This window comes from Carcharodon carcharias, chromosome 15 (genome assembly GCF_017639515.1).
Source record: "Carcharodon carcharias isolate sCarCar2 chromosome 15, sCarCar2.pri, whole genome shotgun sequence".
Taxonomy (NCBI): Eukaryota; Metazoa; Chordata; class Chondrichthyes; order Lamniformes; family Lamnidae; genus Carcharodon; species Carcharodon carcharias.
In genome coordinates, this window is record NC_054481.1 from 36390982 (window position 1) to 36412146 (window position 21165).

At 42.7% G+C, this 21165-nt stretch overlaps 1 protein-coding gene across 1 annotated transcript in view; it reads left to right on the forward strand.

Moving 5' to 3' along the window:
• Positions 1 to 21165, forward strand: part of pla2g10 (phospholipase A2 group X) — a 66942-nt gene that overhangs the window by 43442 nt on the left and 2335 nt on the right. The window contains exons 2-4 of the mRNA XM_041206919.1: positions 9873 to 10027; positions 17277 to 17439; positions 19190 to 19296. Of these exons, the coding sequence (XP_041062853.1) occupies positions 9988 to 10027; positions 17277 to 17439; positions 19190 to 19296 (310 nt within the window). The 5' untranslated portion in view covers positions 9873 to 9987. The remainder of the gene's footprint in view (positions 1 to 9872; positions 10028 to 17276; positions 17440 to 19189; positions 19297 to 21165) is intronic.

The window sequence follows — 21165 nt, forward strand, 5'->3', positions numbered from 1 at the left end:
GCTCACAGGCTGTCATCAACCTTAGAAAATGTTGCCCATGGGTCCCTCAGTTAGCTACCATGCTTCCAGCTGAAGCCAATTTTGAGGAATCTCCTAAAAAAACATTTCTGTATTGTTCACAGAAAGACCAAGGTTAAAGATTGTCTTGCTGTATAAGAGCATATGTTTCCTGTCCTCGACATGAAAAGCCTGTACTGTTGTGCTGCGAGCAACCATCTAGATCTGTCTGTGACCTAGTATGACATGTCTGGTCCTACATGAAAATATATTTTTGTTTAATATCTTATTAAGTCATGTGGAGCTAGCAATCACAAGCACAATGATGCTACACATTGCAGATGGTATAAAGCTAGTGAAGTTGGTAGGTCACAAAGCTCAACAGGATAAGCTATAGGCGGATTGAATATATTTGAGAATTAAGTAGACAGATGGCTGATGAAATTTAATACAGAGAAATGCAAAGGGTTTTCACATGGGGACAAAATATCCAAGAAGATACTTATTAGAGAGAGAGAGAGAACACTACGAAAATGGTGAGAAGCCCAAGAGCACAACAGAGATAGATGGAGCAGTGAAGAGAGAGAGAGAGAGCACTGCAAGAACAGTGGAAGGCTCAAGAGTACAGTGGAGATAGAAACAGCCACAGAGAGAGAGCACTGAGCGAACAAATCAAAAATATCAAGGAGTGATGCTGCCGGGCAGTAGCCAAGTGATTGTTTTTTTGGAGAACCCAGAGTAAGAAGCAAGCATTTGAAGGAGATATTGGCCAGAGTAGCTGATGAGTTTTGTTGCATAGGTCTGCAATAAGTTTTTAGGTTATTTCTGTTAAGTTTAATTAGTCTAATAAACAGAGGCATCTCAGGGCACCTCAGTCCCATTGTACGCACACCCTGTTCCATGTGGTAACTCCAGGAGACTTCTGGATAACCAAGTGTGCAGGAAATGCCGACAGCTTGAGCTCTGGATTTTAGAACTTGAGCTGCAACTGGCATCACTGTGGTGCATTCGTGAGGCTGAGAGTTACGATAGCATGTTTCTGAATGTGATCATCCTGCAGCTAAAGAGTATGCAGGCAGAGAGGGAATGGGTGACATCCAGGCCGTCAAGGAGAACTGGGCAGATGGTCTCCTGAAGCAGACCAGCTTGATGGATCTTGATGTTCTATCGTCTAACAATTCCTATGTTCCTAATAAAGAAAAATGGCCCAGGTGATTGTTATAGTTAAAATCTCATTTATTTAATTGAAATTCAGGATTTGTATTTATATTTTGGGATATTATTCCACAATTCTGTTTATTCTACTGTGAATACTGAAACCAAATAGCCTCCTGTATGATAGACAAGAATCTCTGTGACTGAAGTTGCAGACGCATTAAGGGGAAGTTGGGTTTCCACTTAAAAAACTTTTTACCCATGAGCATCATGGGAGGCCTTTGACAATTTTAATCGCTGTGCCTCAGTCAAGTGCTATGTGTCCAATTCACACATTCCGGGCCAAGAAACAGGTGCATAGTGGCTATAGACTACTGAAAATTAGGTATCCCTTGGCTACTCGCCACCTTCCAGGTAAATTTTGATAGGGGGTTTCTGGAGGGTCTCATGAGAGGAAGTGAAGAGGAAGGCTGGTGTTGGGGAACATGAAACCTCCCTTTCTGGGACCCTGAGGAACACTTCCACTTCTACTGGCCCCAGGAAGGAAAGTTTCTGATTTACCTTTTGGATCTCTCCATCCCTCCTGACATCTACCGATATTTGCTGACCTACCTTCATCTGGTGATAAGCCTTGACAGCTCCCTCATTCAGGTTAAAGTCAATTTTGTCTCCTATTGACAATAGGCCCCCAATTTGCATAACTCTAAGGCTTGGAGCTGCTAAAGATTAAAAGAAGGCCTAGATTGTTTTATTGGATAATGGTGCAAAGTATTCATACTTGTACACAATAGCAAAAGCAGCTGTGATGCTGGTGGACAGACTGAGTCTCCAAGCCCCAGGGAAGTTTTAAGAATGTTAGGTTGCAAAAGAACATACCTTGACCTGTCCATTTGATTCCAGGATAGGGTATAAGGATAAGGATATAAGGCCCACATGATCATGTTGCCATATGAAAGGGTGCTGAAGAAGCCTTTGTAAAGGTCAGGTTATAAGCTTTCCTAAAGTATCACTAAATATTACAGACAGGTTTGCTAGTCTGCCGGGATCTGGAAGAGGAAGAGCAGCTTTAAGAAGCAAGATGCTGTGGTTCACTATACCTGAATGTGGGTGTGAGCTTTGTTTGGATTGGAAATCTCAAATTCATTGGGAATTAAAATAAGACTGGAAGGTTTGCCTAGCTTTAGCTTGAGGGAGATGTCAAAATCTTGCACCATGGAAGACATTTCCGGAGTTAAAAGTTTCCAGGCACGGAAAGAAAAAGATCGGAAATAAACCCTCGGGAGCTAACAATCATTTTGAACTGATTCTGGGAGAACTGAATATCTACCTAAAGGACGGTGTAACATACACTTGATAGTGTTTTTCTCAGTTGTGTTACAAGTTCTGTTCTGTAACTTAATGTATAAGTTGCTGACAAAAATAGCGTTTAGTGAATAGTGTTTTTAGTCTGATTGTTACAGTAAATATCTTAAAATGTGAAATCTTGTGTCATCCTTTCAGCTATTAACAGGAAGTTCTTTAAAAGTTATCAGTCTCTATGGAAATCATAACAATGGGCTGAGGAGTGAAGTAATCATTCAGAGATAGGGAAGAGAAAATCACGTTGTGTTCACTATCCCTGATTGTGATCCAGCAATGCCAGCTGGAAGCTGCATTTGTGTGTAGACAGGATCAGGTTCAGATATAATGTCCCCTAATTAAATAACTTGCCAAATAAGATAGGGCTTTAAACTAATAAAAGGAGTTCAGAGGATTCAGGAAAGGTAACATTCAAAAACAGTAAGAATTGTCAAGGCTGAAGAGCAGAACAGCAATTTAGGTAATATTAAGCAGAGTGGATCAGAAAAGGTTAAAGAGTTTAAGAGAAGTAATATGGCTTTAGAGACTGAGGTGGCATCAGGGAGAAATGAAGGAAAAGTTAAAGAGTTTTGTAAAAGATAGCCAAAATTGAAAGGTGGTTGGGGGAAGTAGCCCTGATAATAAAGGATAGGATATAGAGAGTAGAAAGAAAGGATTTTAGGTTGGAAAATCAAGATGTGGAATCAGTTTAGGTGGAGTTAAGAAACAAGAAGGGGCAAAAGACACTGATAGCAAGTCATAGGTTCCCGCAACAGTAGTTGCAGTGTCGACAGAGTATAAATCAAGAAATTAGAGGTACTTGTTACAATGGTAGTGCAGTAAACCTTGGGGAATTTTAATCTTCATAGAGACAATGTAAACAGATTTGTTTTAATAGTACAGAGGATGAGTTCATGGAATATATGCAGGATTGTCTTCTAGATCAGTATGTTAAAGAGCCAACTAGGGAACAGGTTATTTTTGATCTAGTATTGTGCAATGAGAAAGGATTAATTAAAATTTTGTAGTAAAGGTCCCTATAGGGAGGAGTGATCATAATGTGAAGAATTTTACATTGGGCTGAATTTTACAGCCTCCCGCCGGGCATGTCTTTGGTGGTAAGGGCACATAAAATATGTCTGGTGGCTAGCCCATCGCTTTCCCACCCACCCCAAATCTGGTCCCCATAAAACAGTAGGTAGGCGAGAGCCCACCATTTTGAAAAACATAATTAATTAGAAATTGAGCTTATTAATAAGCCAACTGACCCAAATATTATGCTGCCCACATCATAATATGCTTGGCATGGGCAAGCAGGAGTGAGAAGGCTGTTTTTAAAACAACTTTGTAGAAAAAGTGGGATAGAAGGCGGGGGGGGGGCACATCATTCAGGGGGTGTGCCCTGCACGCATTGGGGGCACCCCCCAAGATGTTACCACCACCTTTATTCCTCCCTGCCTGGCCTTCAAAATCCACCCTCCCACTCCCCTCGCAACCACCCCCACCCTCCAGGGTCCCTAATCCTTCTTTGTTCAAAGCCCCTGACTTACCTGGATCCAGATGCCATGGCTGTTTTCATCCCGGGGCTGCTACTCAGTCCTGGCACAGCTGGGACTGCTGGAGCTCAAGAAGTCAGGACTTCCTCCCATTGAGGGGTGGATGTCCAACTCTCTGCTCGCTTCACCCACCAGTAGCATGTTATTGCTGCGGGTTGGGCTTTTTTTAAGTCACTTGGTTGGCTACTGGCTTTTACACCAATGGGGGAAAGCAATATACCATGCCCCCTGTAAAATTCAGCCCATTGAGTTTGAGAGCAATTTAGCCAAATCCAAAACTAGGGCCTCAAGTCTGCACAAAGCAAATTATGTACATATGAGAGAAAAGCTAGAGAGGGGAACTACATTAAAGGATAGGAAAAGGCAAACATTGAAATAATTAATTCATAATTTTCAGTATGTCCTCCCTTAAGGAATAGAAATCCCACGGTGAAAAGTTTTCCATCTGTAGCCAGGTAGGCTGACGTCAATCGTAGCGAAAATGCTAGAATCTATTATAAGAGACGTGGTAACAGAGCATTTAGAAATTCATAATATGATTAGACAGAATCAACACAGATTTAGGAAAGGGAAGGCATGTTTGACAAACTTAAGAGGTTTTTGAGATTGTAAAGAACAGATAAGTGAGAACCAGTAGATGTAATGTATTTGGAGTTTAAAAAACATTCTGTAAGGTATCACACAAGAGGTTATTACACAAAATTAGTGTTCCTGGGATTGGGAGTAATATAATAGCATGGATTAAGAATTGGGGATCGGTTAAGGAATAGAAAACAGAGAATAAGAATAAATGGGCCATTTTTGGGTTGGCAAACTGTAGCTAGCAGGATTAGGGCTCATGCCTTGACTATTTATAATCTACAGCAATGATTTGGCCTAAGTTGGACTCAGTGTAATGTATCCAATTTTGCAGATAGGGGGGAAATTGGGCTGTGAGGAGGACACAGAGAGGCTGCGAAGAGATATAGGCAGATTAAGAGAGTGACAAGGACATGACAGATGGAATATAATGTAGGAAAGTGCGAAGCTATCCATTTTTGTAAGAAAAATACAAAAGCATACTTTTTGAAATGGTGAGAGACTAGTAAATGTTAGTAATTCAAGGGATCCAGCTGTCCCTGTGCGCAAAACATGGAAAGTTGACATGCAGGTACAGTTAGGAAAGCAAATGGTATGTTAGCCTTCATTACAAAGGGATTGGAGTCTAAGAGCGCGATTTTCCGGCTCCACTGACCACCAGGATCATTCGGTCCCGTTGAAAGTCAATGGGCTTTTGGTTGGGCCGCTGCATCACCTGTGGCGGGTCCCACCACAGTGGGGCCAGAAAATCCCAGCCTAAGAGTAAAGAAGCCTTACTACAATTATATAAGACTGTGGTGAGACCACAGCTGCAGTACTGTATATAATTTTGGTCTGCTTACCAAAGGAAGGATGTACTTGCTTTGGAGGTGGAACATTGAAAGTTCACTAGACTAGTTCCTGAGATGAAGGGATTGTCCTATGTTGAAAAATTTAGTAGACCTGCCCTACATTCCCTGGAACTTTGAAGAATGAGAGGTGATCTGATTGAAACCTACAAAATATTTAAGGGGGTTGATGGGGGGATGCTGGGAGGATGTCTTCTTGGCTGAAGCATCAAAAACTAAGGGTCACAGTCTCTAGGGGGTTGACCCTTTAAGACTGAGCTGAGAAATTTCTTCACTCAGAGATTTGAAACTCTTTGGAATTCTCTATCCCAGGGGTGCTCGGACATTGAGTATTTTCAAAGCTGATTTAATGGATAGTTTTTAGATATTAAAGGAATGAAGGGATATGGGGATAGTGTGGGGCGACGAAGTTAAGATAAAAGATCAGCATGACCACATTGAATGGTAGAGCAGGCGACGAAGTTAAGTTAAAGATCAGCATGACCACGTTGAATGGTAGAGCAGGCTTGAACCTTCTTCTGTTCTTGCAACTGTCTTACATCAATAATGGCTACTTGGATGAGGTACCAGAAGGTGACCACTACCTGTGGAGCATATCGCAGCAAGGAGTCAACACCTGCAAGGGGGAGGGGAAAACTAGAAGAGGAAAGAAACAGATTCCCAGTTTTCAGGCCAAATGGCTAAAACCTTAAAACTTAACTGTTTCAAATAGGTACAGATGATGATTTTGAGTGGTCTTCTGTTTCATTATTGGTTTGAACTGTGTCTAAGCGAGAATAATGGAAAACTGAAATGAGGAGTCATCATTGGTTGATTTCTGATGCCTGCTGACAGGTAATAACAGAGGCACTGTCAGCTGTCTTAGAGCAGGATATGAATTTTCTCTCAGCTTTAGGCATCAAGCCTGAGAAATAAAACCTAACCCTAACCCTAACCTTTCAATACAGCTATAACAATATAGCAATTAAAAAGGAATAATGAGTACACATCACATTAAACCATTACTAATTTTTTAGGATCTATCTTAATTTAATTTTTCATAAAATATCACTTCACAGTTGCAATTGTGAGTCAGTACAGCTACTGCCTAAAGTACCAGAGACTGAAAACAGTGGGTTTTTCAGGGAGTGCTGCCTGTAACTGATAAATATGGAAGATATTTCCATATTTCCACGCATTTCCACATTTTTAGTCTCCATTAGTTCACTGTAGGGCCAACAAAACAGCTGATATCTGGGAACCACCAAGGAATTGCCCATGTGCAGAATAGATGAATCTCAATGCATTATGAGATCAGTCCAGAAGTCCTCAAATAAAGTGTTCTATTGATCACCACATAAAGAACACTAGTGCCATTTTTAACTTGGTACAGGACTTGGGCAGGGGAAGGGTGAGACAAGCACTAAATCTGTCTGACTTCAGCAGCCTGAGGTCCATGCAATTATAAATCCTGGGGTTTATCTGCATGATATCAGTCAACAACCCACCTCAAATGAGCAGGGAGTGCAAACTGGATATTATATTTTGGGCAGCAGAAGGCAGCTGGCTTGCAAAGGGAGGCTTCATTACACTCAGGCAAAGCAATGGAAGCGGGTTTCAGGAGGCCTCACAGGAGGGGGAGATGGGAGCCCAGGGCAAAGGACATCTAGAGTTCTTTTGTGGGGCCTGGAGGGCAACTGCTGCTCCAGACCCTACAAGGAAAGTTAAAAAAAACACCTTAAATGGTCTTTTAAGGACCTTGATCCTAATCGCTCTGTTTTCACCTGGAGGGGAAGCCACAATGGCTTCCCTACTGGACTAGGGGTAAAATTGCAGTCAGGGCCATCAATGGACCCCTATTTGTGTATTTAAAGAAGGACTCCACTTTCCCCATGAGTGGTTTTAGAAAATTAAACTTGAGGACATTGGATATCAGCAGATAAGTTACTTGGTCAATTTGAACTACTTGCCTGCCAGGAGGGTAGAGAAAAAATCATCCCTTGCATATCCAGTCCAAGGATGGAACTTAATGTAGGCAATGGGGGCCTCAACCGCCAGCTAGATAGCCAGCTAGAGTCCCGGGTCACATACTTTCAGGAAGGCCAATTTGTCACTTAAGCTGGGGCAGAATTTTGCCGTCGGTGAGCAGGGGGCGGGGCCCACTCGCGACGCATAAAATGACACGGGATGACATGGGGTGGAACCCCCAACGTCATCCCACCCCATTTAAATCTTCAGGAAGGCGGGGGTACAGCAAAATCAGCTGCAGGCCCGCTGACCTGTCAATGGCCAACTGAGGTCATTGACAGGATCATTTAAACAATTAAAGGACCTGCCCGTCCAACATTAAGGTTGGTGGGCAGGCCAGGATCCCCAGTGGCAAATAGAGAAAACATGAAACCTCATCCACAGGAGGGATGAGGTTTCATGCAGGGTTTTAAAAACTTTAATAAAGTTTTAGTGTAAATTATGAACATGTCCCATCTCATTGTCACATGAGGGGGACATGTTAGGGAATTTTTTTCTTTCTATTTTTAATATTTTTAAAAGTGTAAGCTACCTCCCTGAGGCAGCACTTAGCCTCAGGGAGATGTGCGCTCTATCGTGTGCATGCATGAAAGAGCGCACTCTCGCTTTTGGGGAATTCCCCCCCCCCCCCCCCCACCCCAGCCACACAGGAAGCACATAGCGGTTCCCGCCGGACATCACATTGGGCGGGCCTTAATTGGCCCGCCAACATAAAATGGCAGTGCGGCCCGCTTCTCTGACAGGGATCGGCTCCCCGCCCGCTGGAGATTGGGATGGGCCCGCACGCCCACCAGGCAGAAAATTCTGCCTATGGTAGCAGCAGGCCTTCCCCAAGGTCAAGAACCCCAAGCTTCTGGCCAATCAGAGGCTGTCAGCTGTGCATTGCTCAGCAGTGCTGCCAGAGAGGCAGTGGCTGCTGCTGGTGATGCATCCATCTAAGGCTCAGGATCGCCGAGGGATCCAGGCTGCAGGTGTGTGATGGGAGGACGGGGGTCATGGGAGAGAGGGGAGGGGAGTTTGCAGCAAGAGCAGAGGGGCACTCTCAGTGGGACCCACCCTTCCTGATGCCGGGTCCCTCGATCAGGCAGTGTCCCAGCAGGGTTTGCTTTTTGGGCTCTCCACATGGCAAATCTCCCACCCACTACTCGGTGAATACCAATGGCGGCAGAATGAGGGCATTAACTGGACATTAATTCCCCAATGAAGGCCCTCAATCAGCGGCAGGTGGGAAAGCCGAACATGAGCCTTTGCTGAATTTAATGATGAAGAGGTGGGCAGGCAGGGGGTCTCCACCTATTACACTTCTGCCATATTAAATGTGCTCTGTCACCAAACTCACCTTGGAGGAGGGCATTAAATTCCACCCGAAGAGTGGACAGATGACAGCTATGAATATGAAATGAATTTGGACGATTTCAACCATGTTCCCAGCAGGCTTAAGCCAACAGCATACAACTTTCACAAATCTGCCACTAACTGCAATTTCATAAAGAGAGGCTATTAAAAAGGCAAATGCTGAGGCTGGAAATCTGCAATAAAAATGTTGGAAATAGTCAGCAGGTGAGGCAGCATCCGCGGAGAGAGAAATAGAATTAACATTTCCGTCCTATGACCTTTCGAAAGGTCATCGACCTGAAACATTAACTCTATTTATCTCACCACACGCACACACACATGCTGCCTGATCTGCTGAGTATTTTCAGCATTTTCTGTTATTGTTCCACAAGAATGGCTGATGCAAGCCAAGCATGTTGCACTAGTTCAGTTGAAGGTGTTTTTGCAAAATCAGGAGCAGGGCATGTTAGTTAGACAGAGTAGATGAAGGAATTCTTATTTTGCTGTACCTGACTGGGAACACTTGATGCCTCAGCAGAACATCCTAAATGTTTGTAAAAAAATTACTCAGAATGGCAATAATTATCTCTGAGGTATCTGGTGCACCAATGTGGAATGCTAATACAACAGAAAATTGCTGATGCAGACTCTACAAAGTAATCTTCTTACATTACATTGAAACCCAGGAAACATACATAGATCTAAATTAACAAAGTTTCCCTTGTACTCATGCTACAGGAAGGACAGGTTTAAATGAGCTTGCATTGCTTGCATCAAATTTTCTAAAACTGTGAGATTTTCCTTCACACTAACTTGTACCAGATTTTTTGATGTTAGAGCTTCTGATGTTGGAGATTTCTAGCAGTGCCAGGCATTCTCTTTGTGGAATGACTATTTGCGTAAATAGAAGCTTTTCTAGTGTGGATTTGCATTGACTGAAAATGAAAAGTGTTAACTTTCGGTTCCTTTTCAATTACCATGTAATTCAGAGGTATGAGGTAAAGGTTACTTGGTAGACCTAGGTGGAACAGAGCTGTTACTATATGCCTGCTTTCAGGAAATGATGGCGTTGGAGGGTTTAAGCAGTTGGCATTAGTTCCAGGCCACTTGAGAAAACAGAAAACCAGCAGCTCATCCTGTTCTCGAATCTAGATCTGCCTGCACTTTCGTCAATGGAATCCCTGCTCTTCGGGCTATTTTTACTGCTGTCAGGTAAAGAATCTTCACATAACTCTTAAAGTCTCTTATTTTATTTCACCTCTGTCCCTTTAATTGGAGACATTTAAGCACTAATACTTTGCAGGGAACAGTACTTCTATTAACATCATAAAGTTCTACAAGAAACACAGAAAGAATACTTAGGGTGAAACTAACCGTGCATTTCATATTTCATATTTAAAGATTGTAAGTGTCCCAGCGAGTTGTTGAAAGAATTTAACTACACCGGAACCTTCTTTCTCTGTTTTAATGAGGGAGACCCCAGACAGATCGCATAAGTTGGTGGTTAATTGAGCGTTCTCAACTTTTGAACCTAAATCTGTGATGCAGCAATATCCTGGAATAAAAGATAAAATGAAAGTAACATCAATTGAGCTTGATTTTTTGGGTCTGTGAGATTGATTTGCAATAGATGGGATGGATTTTTTTTTACATGCTGTTTCCAGTGAAAATTCTGAAACATAATCAGGAAGCTGGTTAATTGAAGTGCAGATAATAGAGGTTCCGTAGATTGCACTGTCAGATTGCTCTTTTTTTCTCTTTCTCTACGCTCACCGATGGTCATCTTAGTACATAGGTTATTGCCTCCCATAAAGACAATGCATTTCAGTCTGTTATACAGAGCTATGCCCTGGAATAAAGAGGTTAACAGGTTAATGATTCTTTATTGTTGTTTTGTATTTTGATTTGGTTTATTCTAACTCCACATGGGCCTCATTATTTATAATTTGGGTGCTTAATTCAAGGTCTGCTTCACTTCCTTTTGCACCTTGTGGTGCGACTTCAATGTGGACCAAGTTGCCATTATTTTTTAGAAATGTGCAATGTCAAGATTAGTTGGTGCTAATACAATGATTGACTGGTATGCACATAATTTTCTCAGTGCGATTTCTGAGAGCACTTACATGTGATTTTGTTTTATAAATTGTAAATGCAGCAAATTTGTGTTACTACAATACATAATAATGATCAGACAGCAACAAGTCAGTGTCATTGTATTGAAATTACATTTTCTTTTGGTGTTGAATGTATGGCTTGCAAATCACAGTACGGAACACAGTTCAGTGCATGACCAGAAAAGACTCTGCAGTGCATCTGGTTCTAAAACTAATACATAGGAACATGAGTAGATCATTCAACCCTTTGAGTCTGCTGCCACTCAGTGAGATCATGGCTGATCTGTATAACTCCATCATCCTGCGTTGCCTCTATATCCATTTTTTTTTATCATGGGGTGTGAGTGTCGCTACCATTGTTGTCTTTGAGAAAGGGAGGTGTTGAGCTGCCTTCTTGAACTGCTGCGATCCAATGAGACGGAGGTTACTCCCTCAGTTTTGTTAGGTAGGAAATACCAGGACATTGACTCAGCAATGAAGGAACAGCAATATATTTTCAAATCAGGCTAGTGTGTAACTTGAAAAGGAACTTGCAACTGGTGATGTTCCCCTTGCACCTACTGCCCTTCCCCTTCCAGGTGGTGGAAATCTTAGGTTTGGGAGGTGCTCTTAAAGAAACCTTGGCAAGATGCTGAAGTGCATCTTGTGGTTGGTATACACTGTGTGCTGGAGTGAATGGTTAAGTTGGTGGATGGTGTGGCGATTAGGCTGCTTTGTCCTGGATGGTATTGAGCTTCATGAGTGTTGTTGGAACTGCACTCATCCAGGCAAGTGGAGAGTATTCCATCACACTCCTGACTTGTGCTATGAAGTTGGTAGAAAGACTTTGGAGAGTCAGGAGGTGAGTCACTTGCCACAGAATACCCAATTCTGACCCGCTCTTGTAGTCACAGTATTCTTGTAGTTAGTCCAGTTAAGTTTCTGGATAAGTGATGACCCTCAAGTCGGTGGCCATTCATCTGGTTTTATACCATTGCCTCATATCAGATGGCTTCGTGTCTGGTATTTTGTGCCTTAGTGCACTCACCAAATTGAAGCATTGCCAGGGGCCTGTGCTCATTCCCTTCCCTGTCTGTGGTAGCCTTGAATCCCATTGAGACACAGAAGGCAGAGGTTAGTTTTCATCCCAACCCCTCCTCCTTAGTTATCTCTAATTTACTTGCAGACGGGCCTTTTCCATCTTCAACTGCAATGCACCTCCGTACTTGATGAAGCCACCTTCATGCTTGATGTCATCACCTCATGTGTGATGACGACATTGCCACTGTACGTAATGTCATCATCCCCAAGCGCCTCAACGTTGTCTGGTATTAGTGACCTCTGGCAGTGGCTACCCTATCCCCCTGGATGATAGTGGGAGGTTCGACAATGGTAGCGGTGGTGAATGTAAATTGGAGGTGTTTACACTCTCTTTTGGTGGGGATTGTCATTGCTGAGTACTATCAACCAAAACCTGTATGTTGTCCAGATCTTTCCGCGTTAGACAAGGGCTGCTTCATTACCTGAAGAGTTGCAAAGGTCCTGAAAACTGTATAATCATTAGCGAACATGCCTGCTTCTGGCCTTATAATTGATGAAGCAGCTGATGATGGTTGGGCCTCGGACACTGCCCTGAAGAATTCCTTCAGCCATGTTCTGAAGCTGGGATGATTGGTCTCCAACACCTCCAACCATCTTCCATTATCCTTTTATATCCTTGCCTAAATGTCAAAAACCCATCAATCTCAGAATTAAAACTTTAATTGAGCTTGTATCTACTGATTTTGGAGAGGTTGGTGGGGGTGGGGGTGGGGTTGGGAGGGGCTGAAGAGTTTTAAGCTTCTACCAGCTTTTGCATGATAAAGCATTTCCTGAGTTCTCTCCTGAATGACCTGGCTCTGATATTAATGTTATGTCCTCTTTTGATAGACTTCCTCATCAAGACAATCAGACATTCCTTCAAATATTTATACAACTACCAATTTTTCCATATTATTTTCCTGCACTTTCTCCCTGCACAGTTTATTTCACGCCTACACTATCTTTTGTGTAAAGCGTTCAAATCTAAACTCTGGCCCAGATTTTCTCTCCCGGGTCGGATGCACAGAGAATTCCCAACTGTGTGAAGCCAACCTTTAAAAATGGCTGCCCGCAGGTCAGATTTCCATTCTGGGGCTGGGGAGTGTGGGCTACATTAGAAATTGAGCCTGCCTGCCCTGGAATGAGTGCAGAGGGCTGGGTGGAAGGCCTGCTTCTGTGCTCTGGAACTTTGTTTTAAGTTTTTTTTAAAAAGGTTAAAGCAAAAAACAGCCCTCCAGCCCTCACCCCTTACCCAGTCAACCCTCCACACACCCCATATGCCCCATCCATGCCAACCGATGCATCTTATGCCTCCCACCCCTCATGGCCCTTCAAAACTCCTATATCAACCCAAGCCCTTCTACCTATGCCCCTTGGCCCCTCATACCCCCAATGCCCCAATTATCTCCATGGCCTTTTATAGTCCTTTTGCCAACTCATGCCAACTCATACCAACTCATGCCCCCTGTCTACCACCCTTTGCCCTTTCCCCCTCTATGCTAACTTCACCTAGTATACTTTGACTGTTCCTTGACAGTTTGGCAGCTCCTTGACAGCTTGATAGTTCTTTGACAGTTTCTTTGACAGATTGACAATTCCAATGAGTTTATGCACTTTTTATGCATAATCATGTTTACTTTTACCTCTCCAAAAGGGTGCCTTACTTCTTCCAAAGGTGTCCCATGACCACATCCAAAGGGGTACTTTACCTCTCCAAAGGAGTACCCTGGCTATTCAGACAAATCTACCAAGTTCAGAGCCCCTCTTACCTGGCCTAATCTGCACATTCCAGGTTTTGGACTCCTGGCCTAAACTGTGCATGTGCAAACCCCACCCTGACTCCACAATCTCCCCCCATAAAAATGGAACATAACATGTTCGGAGGCAGGATTTAGGATTTCTGGCCATTTCCAGGATTTTTGACACTACAGAGAGGCTCTTCATTGTGAAAATCTGGGCCTCTGTGTGCATCTTAATTTGGTATTCTAAATAAGTTTTGATGCAATTTCACAATGACATGCACCACAGCAGTGGTGTGGCACTGCAAGTTACCATGAGCTAGTGTGCTGTCCATATATTTATCAAGTTTGGGTTCAAATTCAGTCTTTATTGTTGGGAAGAAAGCTTTCTCTGTCTGCTAAGGTTTCCATCCATGCAATGTGGGAGCTGTGCAAAACTTGGCCTGGGAGTTCTTTGTGCTCATTGAAGACATTGAAGTGAAAAAAAAATCCACTCCCAGAACTAACATCCTTCAAGCTAAAAAAAGTTTACAAACAAAAAGACTGCATTGAACCCAATTCCCTTGCGTCTGCTAACTCTGAAAGTCAGATGAATCTACTGCAGAATGTTATGCCTAGCGTACCCTAACCTTGGGTTGGGTAAATATTCATGTCAGAAATCTGAAGTTTGGTTTAAAAACAAATATTTGTTGGAAAAAAGATGACTATGCATGAATGAGTTTGCGTGTCTCAATGTTCAAAAATAGGAGGAAGGCTGTGGGCAGGAGAGCTGTCAGCCATGTTTTTATACAGAAAATACTGGAAATACACAGCACATCACTGTATTGGAAAGACAAAGACAGATTAACATTTTGCAAACCTTCATCAGAATTGGCCTTTAACATTAACTTTCTTGGAGGGGGAGAGTTTTAACTGGGAGATGGTTTCAACTACATGGGGCCAGGCAGAATATGGAGTTTAAAGCCAACCAATGTCATCAGCTTGAGGCTTAGGCTATTTTAATTGATGAGCCTCACTTGCATCCCAGTAGCTAACTGCCCATCCAAACAGGTGGAAAGAGGTAGGTGTCCAGCTTAGGACAGGTTAAAATTGCAGGGCCCAGTGTTCATCTACTGGCAACAAAGAAGGATGAGGGTGGGGATGGCTCGGACTGTTTCGTTTTTATTCATTCTTTGGATGTGAGTGTCGCTGGCAAGGTTAGCATTTATTGCCCATCCCTGATTTTCCTTGAGTAGGTGGTGGTGAGCTGCCTTCTTGAAACTCTGCAGTCAAGCAGGAAGCTGTGGGCAAAATTTTCACCTCGGCAAGTGGTTGAAAAGGCGAAGTGGCCTTTGCATTTTTTTTTTGGAAACCTCATCCATGGGTGGGATGAGATTTTCAACAGCAAATGAAAATAAAATAAATCTTTTTAAATTTCAGAGAGTCACATGAGGGGACATGTTTTATAACATTTTTCTAACCTTTATCATTTTTTCTGAAAACTCTTCATCTCCCTGAGGCAGCTCTGTGCACACTGCACAGGCAGCGCTAAATGCTGCCGCTCGCGTTTCACGCTGGGCGGGTATTAATTGGCCCACCAGTGTGAAACCGCCTGCCGGCTTTGATCACGGGTGGTGGTCGGCTTGCCGACCTCTCCCGCCCGCCCCCAACCCCACCTGCCCCTGCCCTCTGAGGTCAAAGTTCTGCCCTGTAAGTCAGTCAGTCTAACATCTGTCATTGGAAAAATGCTAAAATCCATTATTAAGGAGGTAGTCGCAGGACATTTAAAAATCATAATACAATTAGGCAGAGTCAACATGGTTTTGTGAAAGGGAAATCGTGTTTGACAAAATTATTAGAGTTCTTTGAGAATGTGACAAGCAGGGGGGATTAAGGGGTACCAGTAGATGTAGCATGTTTGGATTTCCAAAAGGCATTTGATAAGGTGCCACACAAAAGGTTACGACACAAGATAAAAGCTCATGGTGTTGAGGGTAATATATTAGCATGGATAGAGGAATGGCTAAACAACAGGAAACATAGAGTTGGGATAAATGATTCATTTACAGCTTGGCAAACTGTAACTAGTGCAGTGCTGCAGCGATCAGAGCTGGGGCCTCAACTATTTACAATCTATATTAATGACTTGGATAATGGTACGGACTGTAATGCAGCCAGATTTGCTGCTGATACTAAGATAAGTAGGAAAGCAAGCTGTGAGGAAGATACAAAGAGTCAAGATACAAAGGGATATAGACAGATTAAGTGAGTAGGCAAAGAAGTTGGCAAAATGCAGTATAACATGGGAAAATGTGAGGCTGCCCACTTCGGCAGGAAGAATAAAAAAGCAGAATTTAAATGGGGAAAGTTTGCAGAATGCAGCAGTATAGAGGGATCTGGATGTCCTTATACATGAATCACAAAATGTTAGAATGCAGGTACAGCAAGTAATTAGGAAGAAAAATTGAATGTTAGCTTTTATTGCAAGGGGGAATATAAAAGTAGGAACAACTGTACAGGGCATTGGTGAGACTGCACCTCGAGTACTGTGTGCTGTCTTGGCCTCCTTACTTAAGGAGAGATAAATGTGCATCAAGGCAGTTCAGAGAAAGTTCACTAGGCTGATTGCTAGGATGAAGGTGTTGTCTGTTAAGGAAAGATTGAGAAGGCTGGGCCTATACTCATTGGAGTTTAGAAGAATGAGAGATGATCTTGTTGAAACCTATAAGATTCTGAGGGGGCTTGAACAGGACGGATGCTGAGAGGATGTTTCCTCTTGTGAAGGAATCTAGAACTAGGGGGCACAGTTTAAAAATAAGATGGAGATAAGGAGGAATTTCTTCTCTCAAAGGGTTATTATTCTTTGGAATTCTCTTCCACAGAGAGCAGTGGAGGCTGGGTCATTGAATATATTAAAGGCTGCGATTGACAGATTTTTGATCGACAAGGGAGTTAAGAGCTATGGGGCAGGCAGGAAAGTGGAGTTACGGTCACAATCAGATCAGCCATGATCTTATCGAATGGCAGAGCAGGTTCGATGGGCCAAATGGATTACTTCTGCTCCTATTTCTTATAACCTTATGTTCTTATGATCAGTCCGTGTTGTGTAGGTGCACCCACAGTGCCTTAAACACAATGTTTTGTACATGGGAAAGAGGTGGTGAGGGGGTGTATGGGATTTGGCAGCAGAGGTGCAGACTTTCCTTTTGAGGTCTGGAGTATCACTTTTACTTCTCCTGACCCTGCTGTGGAATTATTTTAACTTATCTCAGGGGGTCTCCAGTCCTTCCCCTATCGCATCAGTTGCCTGTTATACACTGCGCCCGATAATCTGTTCTACTGACCTGAAAAGATCCACATATCAGATGTTATGTATAACAGTTGGCAAATGTGGCTCCATTGGCTTTTGTCATTGTCATTGTCCAATTTCAGCCCCTACTGACTTTGTCAATGGCTGCGGGCGTGGGGGAAGATTGTGCGTGGTACACATCGAAAATATCGTATAATTTTTACTGAGAATAGACATATTTCATGCACATCAATGTAATTCTGTTTGTGGTCATCATCCAGTGCATGTCACAGCCATGAAAGAACATCGCAGAAGGCAAGCAAGAAGCGTTTTCGAGCTGGTTGGAATGATTCAGTGTAGCACCGACCGCTCGGTTTCTTACCTCATGTATGGTTGCTACTGCGGAATTGGAGGGAAAGGATGGCCACGGGATGGCACAGATTGGTAAGGAAGGCTCCTGTACTCTGCAGTTACTAGGAGGTGGGGATTTGTTTCTTTGGGGATTAGACTTTGAAAGCCATCAATTTTTTTATAAGCCAGAGCCCAGTCTTGACAGTGAAAACAGTCTGACAAAAATGCCACAGACCGTGGGTGAATAAGCTTCACAGTCACCAGATCCCACAGTATCCACCTGCCACCTGTGTCTGCTCTCAGATGTTCAACATCACCAAGGCCAATGCTGCTCACAAACATCTATTCACCACTGATCTCAGGAATGAGATTACTTCTCCCAATCTGAATTTTCTGGTTTAAAAAGAGATGTGTAAATGGCACCTGAAAGCTAGCAGTAATAAGTTAGCAATTTAAAGGACTTTCTTGAAAAAAGATATGTTTGTTTATTCTGTCCTTCTTCCTCCCACTCTCCCAAATCAGTTGTTCCTTAAAAGTCTGGGAATAATTTCAAAGTTTATTGCTCGGAGAAAAGATTTAAATTTCCCTGGGATCTGCTGCTATCTTAATAAAAATCTTTTACATGTTGCCACCAGTATCTGCCATTGAGATGTTCGATGCCTCCTGATAGCAATAACTAATTAGGGAAATAAAGAAAGGCTACATTTACATATCATCTACAGGATGTCCCAAAGTGCTTTATGTCAGTAAAGGATTTTTGAAGTGTATTCACTATTGTAACAGGAAACTCGACTGCCAATTTGCGTATTAGCAAGGTCCACAAACAGCAATGTGATAAGGACCAGATAATGTGTGTTTGTGATGTTGATAATTTAAATAAAGATCTCACCATCCCTACCGGAACATGGAGCCTGGCTTACTTCTGCAGGATGGAAGGATTTACCTGCTCAACTGAAAACCAATTCCCAAATCATTCCTAGAAATAAAAAAATCAATAAGACCAGAGCTGAACTTCCTCATTAACTCCACCTTCCCACCCTATTCACCTGAAGAACTTAAAGACACTAGTCTTCGTAAAGAAATGGTACTGGAGAAAGTAATGGGACTAAAAGTCAACAATCCTCTTAGACTTGATGGCCTACACCTTAGGGTTTTCAAGGAGGCAGCCACAGAGAAAGCCTTGGTTTTGATTTTTCAGAAATCCCTAGATTCTAGATTGGTTCGTGGGGTTTGGAAAGTAGCAAACATGAGCCTGCTATTCAAGAAAGGCGGGAGAAAGGAAACAGAGAACTGTAGGCCAGTTAGCCTGAATCTGCCATCAGGAAAATGACCCAGTTATTCTTAGGCTTTGTTTTATCTGTTCTCTGACTTGTGCTGAGTTAAGGCAATCTCAGGCAGGATTACAGTGGGTCCACTGCAAGAGGCCTGGGTTAGGAAGAGCAACATTGAGTCAGGATTCCTGTTGCAGATTACTATCCAGTGACTTCTGCTGGTTAATGCATGTGTGTAGATGCTGGGTGGGGCTCTGCTATAATGGTCAAATAATCTGCTGATACTCATCTAGGTAAGCAAAGGCCAGTGAGTGAGGTGCGAGAGACACTCGTAGAATTGTACTCCGAGTGAGAGTCAGGGCTTTCAGAAGCAGAGGAGAAAAAAGTGTTGGGGAGGAAAATGACCACTTCTCACCTGCTTCTGTGGCTGTTGGCAGACACTGGCATCCATGGAAGAAAATATTTTGGTGAGATACCAGCAGTACATTTTGACCCTCCAAACACTCACATTAGACTCGGTGCCCAACCAATTGGTTACTTTTCTCGTTCATTTATTCTTTTTTTGGCTTAAGGTGCTGTTTTTCTCATGACTGCTGCTACGAGAAAGCAGAGAAAATTGGTTGTCATCCCAAAGCAGAGAGTTATGACTGGTATTGCAAATATGGTACTCCTAGATGTGGTGAGTAAGAGGTTACTCTTCAAAGGCTATATTTTAACAGGAGGCAGGACTGGGATGGTGCATGAGGCCAAGACGAGTGGTGCACCAGGAAATTGGGAACCAAGAGAGGCCTAGTCGATTTTTTAATGGCTGGGCCTCATTTAAATGGAGCTTGTCAGCTTCCCAACTAAACCCACTACCTGGCCAATCTACCTAGGATTTCTGACAACAGTCCCCGATACTAAAGTAGGTTGATTGGTGATAGAGGAGGCTCAGGGTGGGTGGGGGGGGAGAGTGGCGGGGGGAGGAGCGGGCAGCAGGACTTGATGACCAAGGAAAGTGCATACATGGCCAAACAGGTTGATTATCAGCCTGTAAATCTTTCCAATATGCCTGATGGCAGGCAATAAGAGTGGGTGAGTTTCCGGGTCAGCTATACTGCAGAAGGCAATGGCAAACCACTGCAGTAATTTGCCAAGCATAAACATGGGCCAATCCAATAGAAGTCCATGGTCACCAATGCCCTTTTAGGACATAGTACCTGGAGGGGGAGGACATATGGTGGGCTGATTTTGGCACCCATCCACCTAGCATATTATGGGGATCCGCTTGGGGGTGGGCAGGAAGCTGATGGGCTAGTCACCCAACCTATTTTACATACCCTCCCCATCAAAAACATGCCTGGTGGGGGCACATAATCAGGTATTGAGAATGGAATTTTTTTTTGTCCTAGGTTTACCAAATGTTAAAACATGGCCTGTTTTAAGGGTTTTTCATCTTCCGGACACTGAAGCCACAATGTTTGTAACAACAATCACTGTATCAGAATATTTGTCCTGTACAAGCATTGCTAAGTAATCGAGGATGTTCTAGTTTGTAATCAAACAACCAATTCAGATGTAATATTTTAGAAATGTGGTGCTCCTTGTGAGGAATTTAAACTTACCTCCAGGTTTCAAAAACATCAGATCAGTGTTGGCAAAAAAAATGTCTACTTTAGAATTAATGATGCATTTGAGGGGGAGGAATGCTGGAAAGAATTCTAATCTAAAAGCAAATGGGAGCCAACTCCATTTGCAGCCCTTGAGACTGATCTCACGGCTTGAAAGCTATTAGATGTTGAGATGCCCAGAGGCACAGTTTGAACATCATGATAAAACAATGCACAAAATTCACAGTTGTTTTGGTTCATCAAGTTTATTGTGGAGAACATGATGAGTGTTGAAAAAGGCATTCAGTACACAAAGGGAAAACATCACGTCTATAAACAGGTTCAATTTGCACTCTGGAATAATGTACTCTAATGAGCACCACAGGAAACTTGCAAGGAATTGTTAAGAATTCTCCATTGTTTGACTAATGCAATTTATTTCATAAGACACGATTTTTTTGTGTGTTGTTCCCAATTGCTTAATTTCCAAGAGGTGATTTAACCAGGAATCCTTTTAAAAAATCAATTGCAAAAATTCACTACTTAAGATTACTATTTCAAAACACTATTAATTAACATCTGCTCAACGTTCAATTGTTGTTGGGCGGTGAGTGCTAACAATATCAAGTGAACGGGGCTTAGAAGTTACTGTACAAAACAGCTAAATTAATATCAAAGATACAGTCACTCACTTAAAGTGCTCCAGTAATTATTTTATTTTGACTATGTCTGCTAAATAAGCGGCTGCTTAAGCCCAGGTCTCTCAGTAATTTAAACAGAACTCACCTATATTTCTTTTGTAAATCGATAGAAGTGGCAGAACAGAGAGGTTGAAAGACTGATTTACATATTATTTTCAGTAACTCTTCAACAGTTGGTATGCAAAGTCACCTGCATCAAGAGAGCAGGTGTGCAGTCTACATCCTCACACTGAGAGTTGAAAATGTCTTTAATAGAAG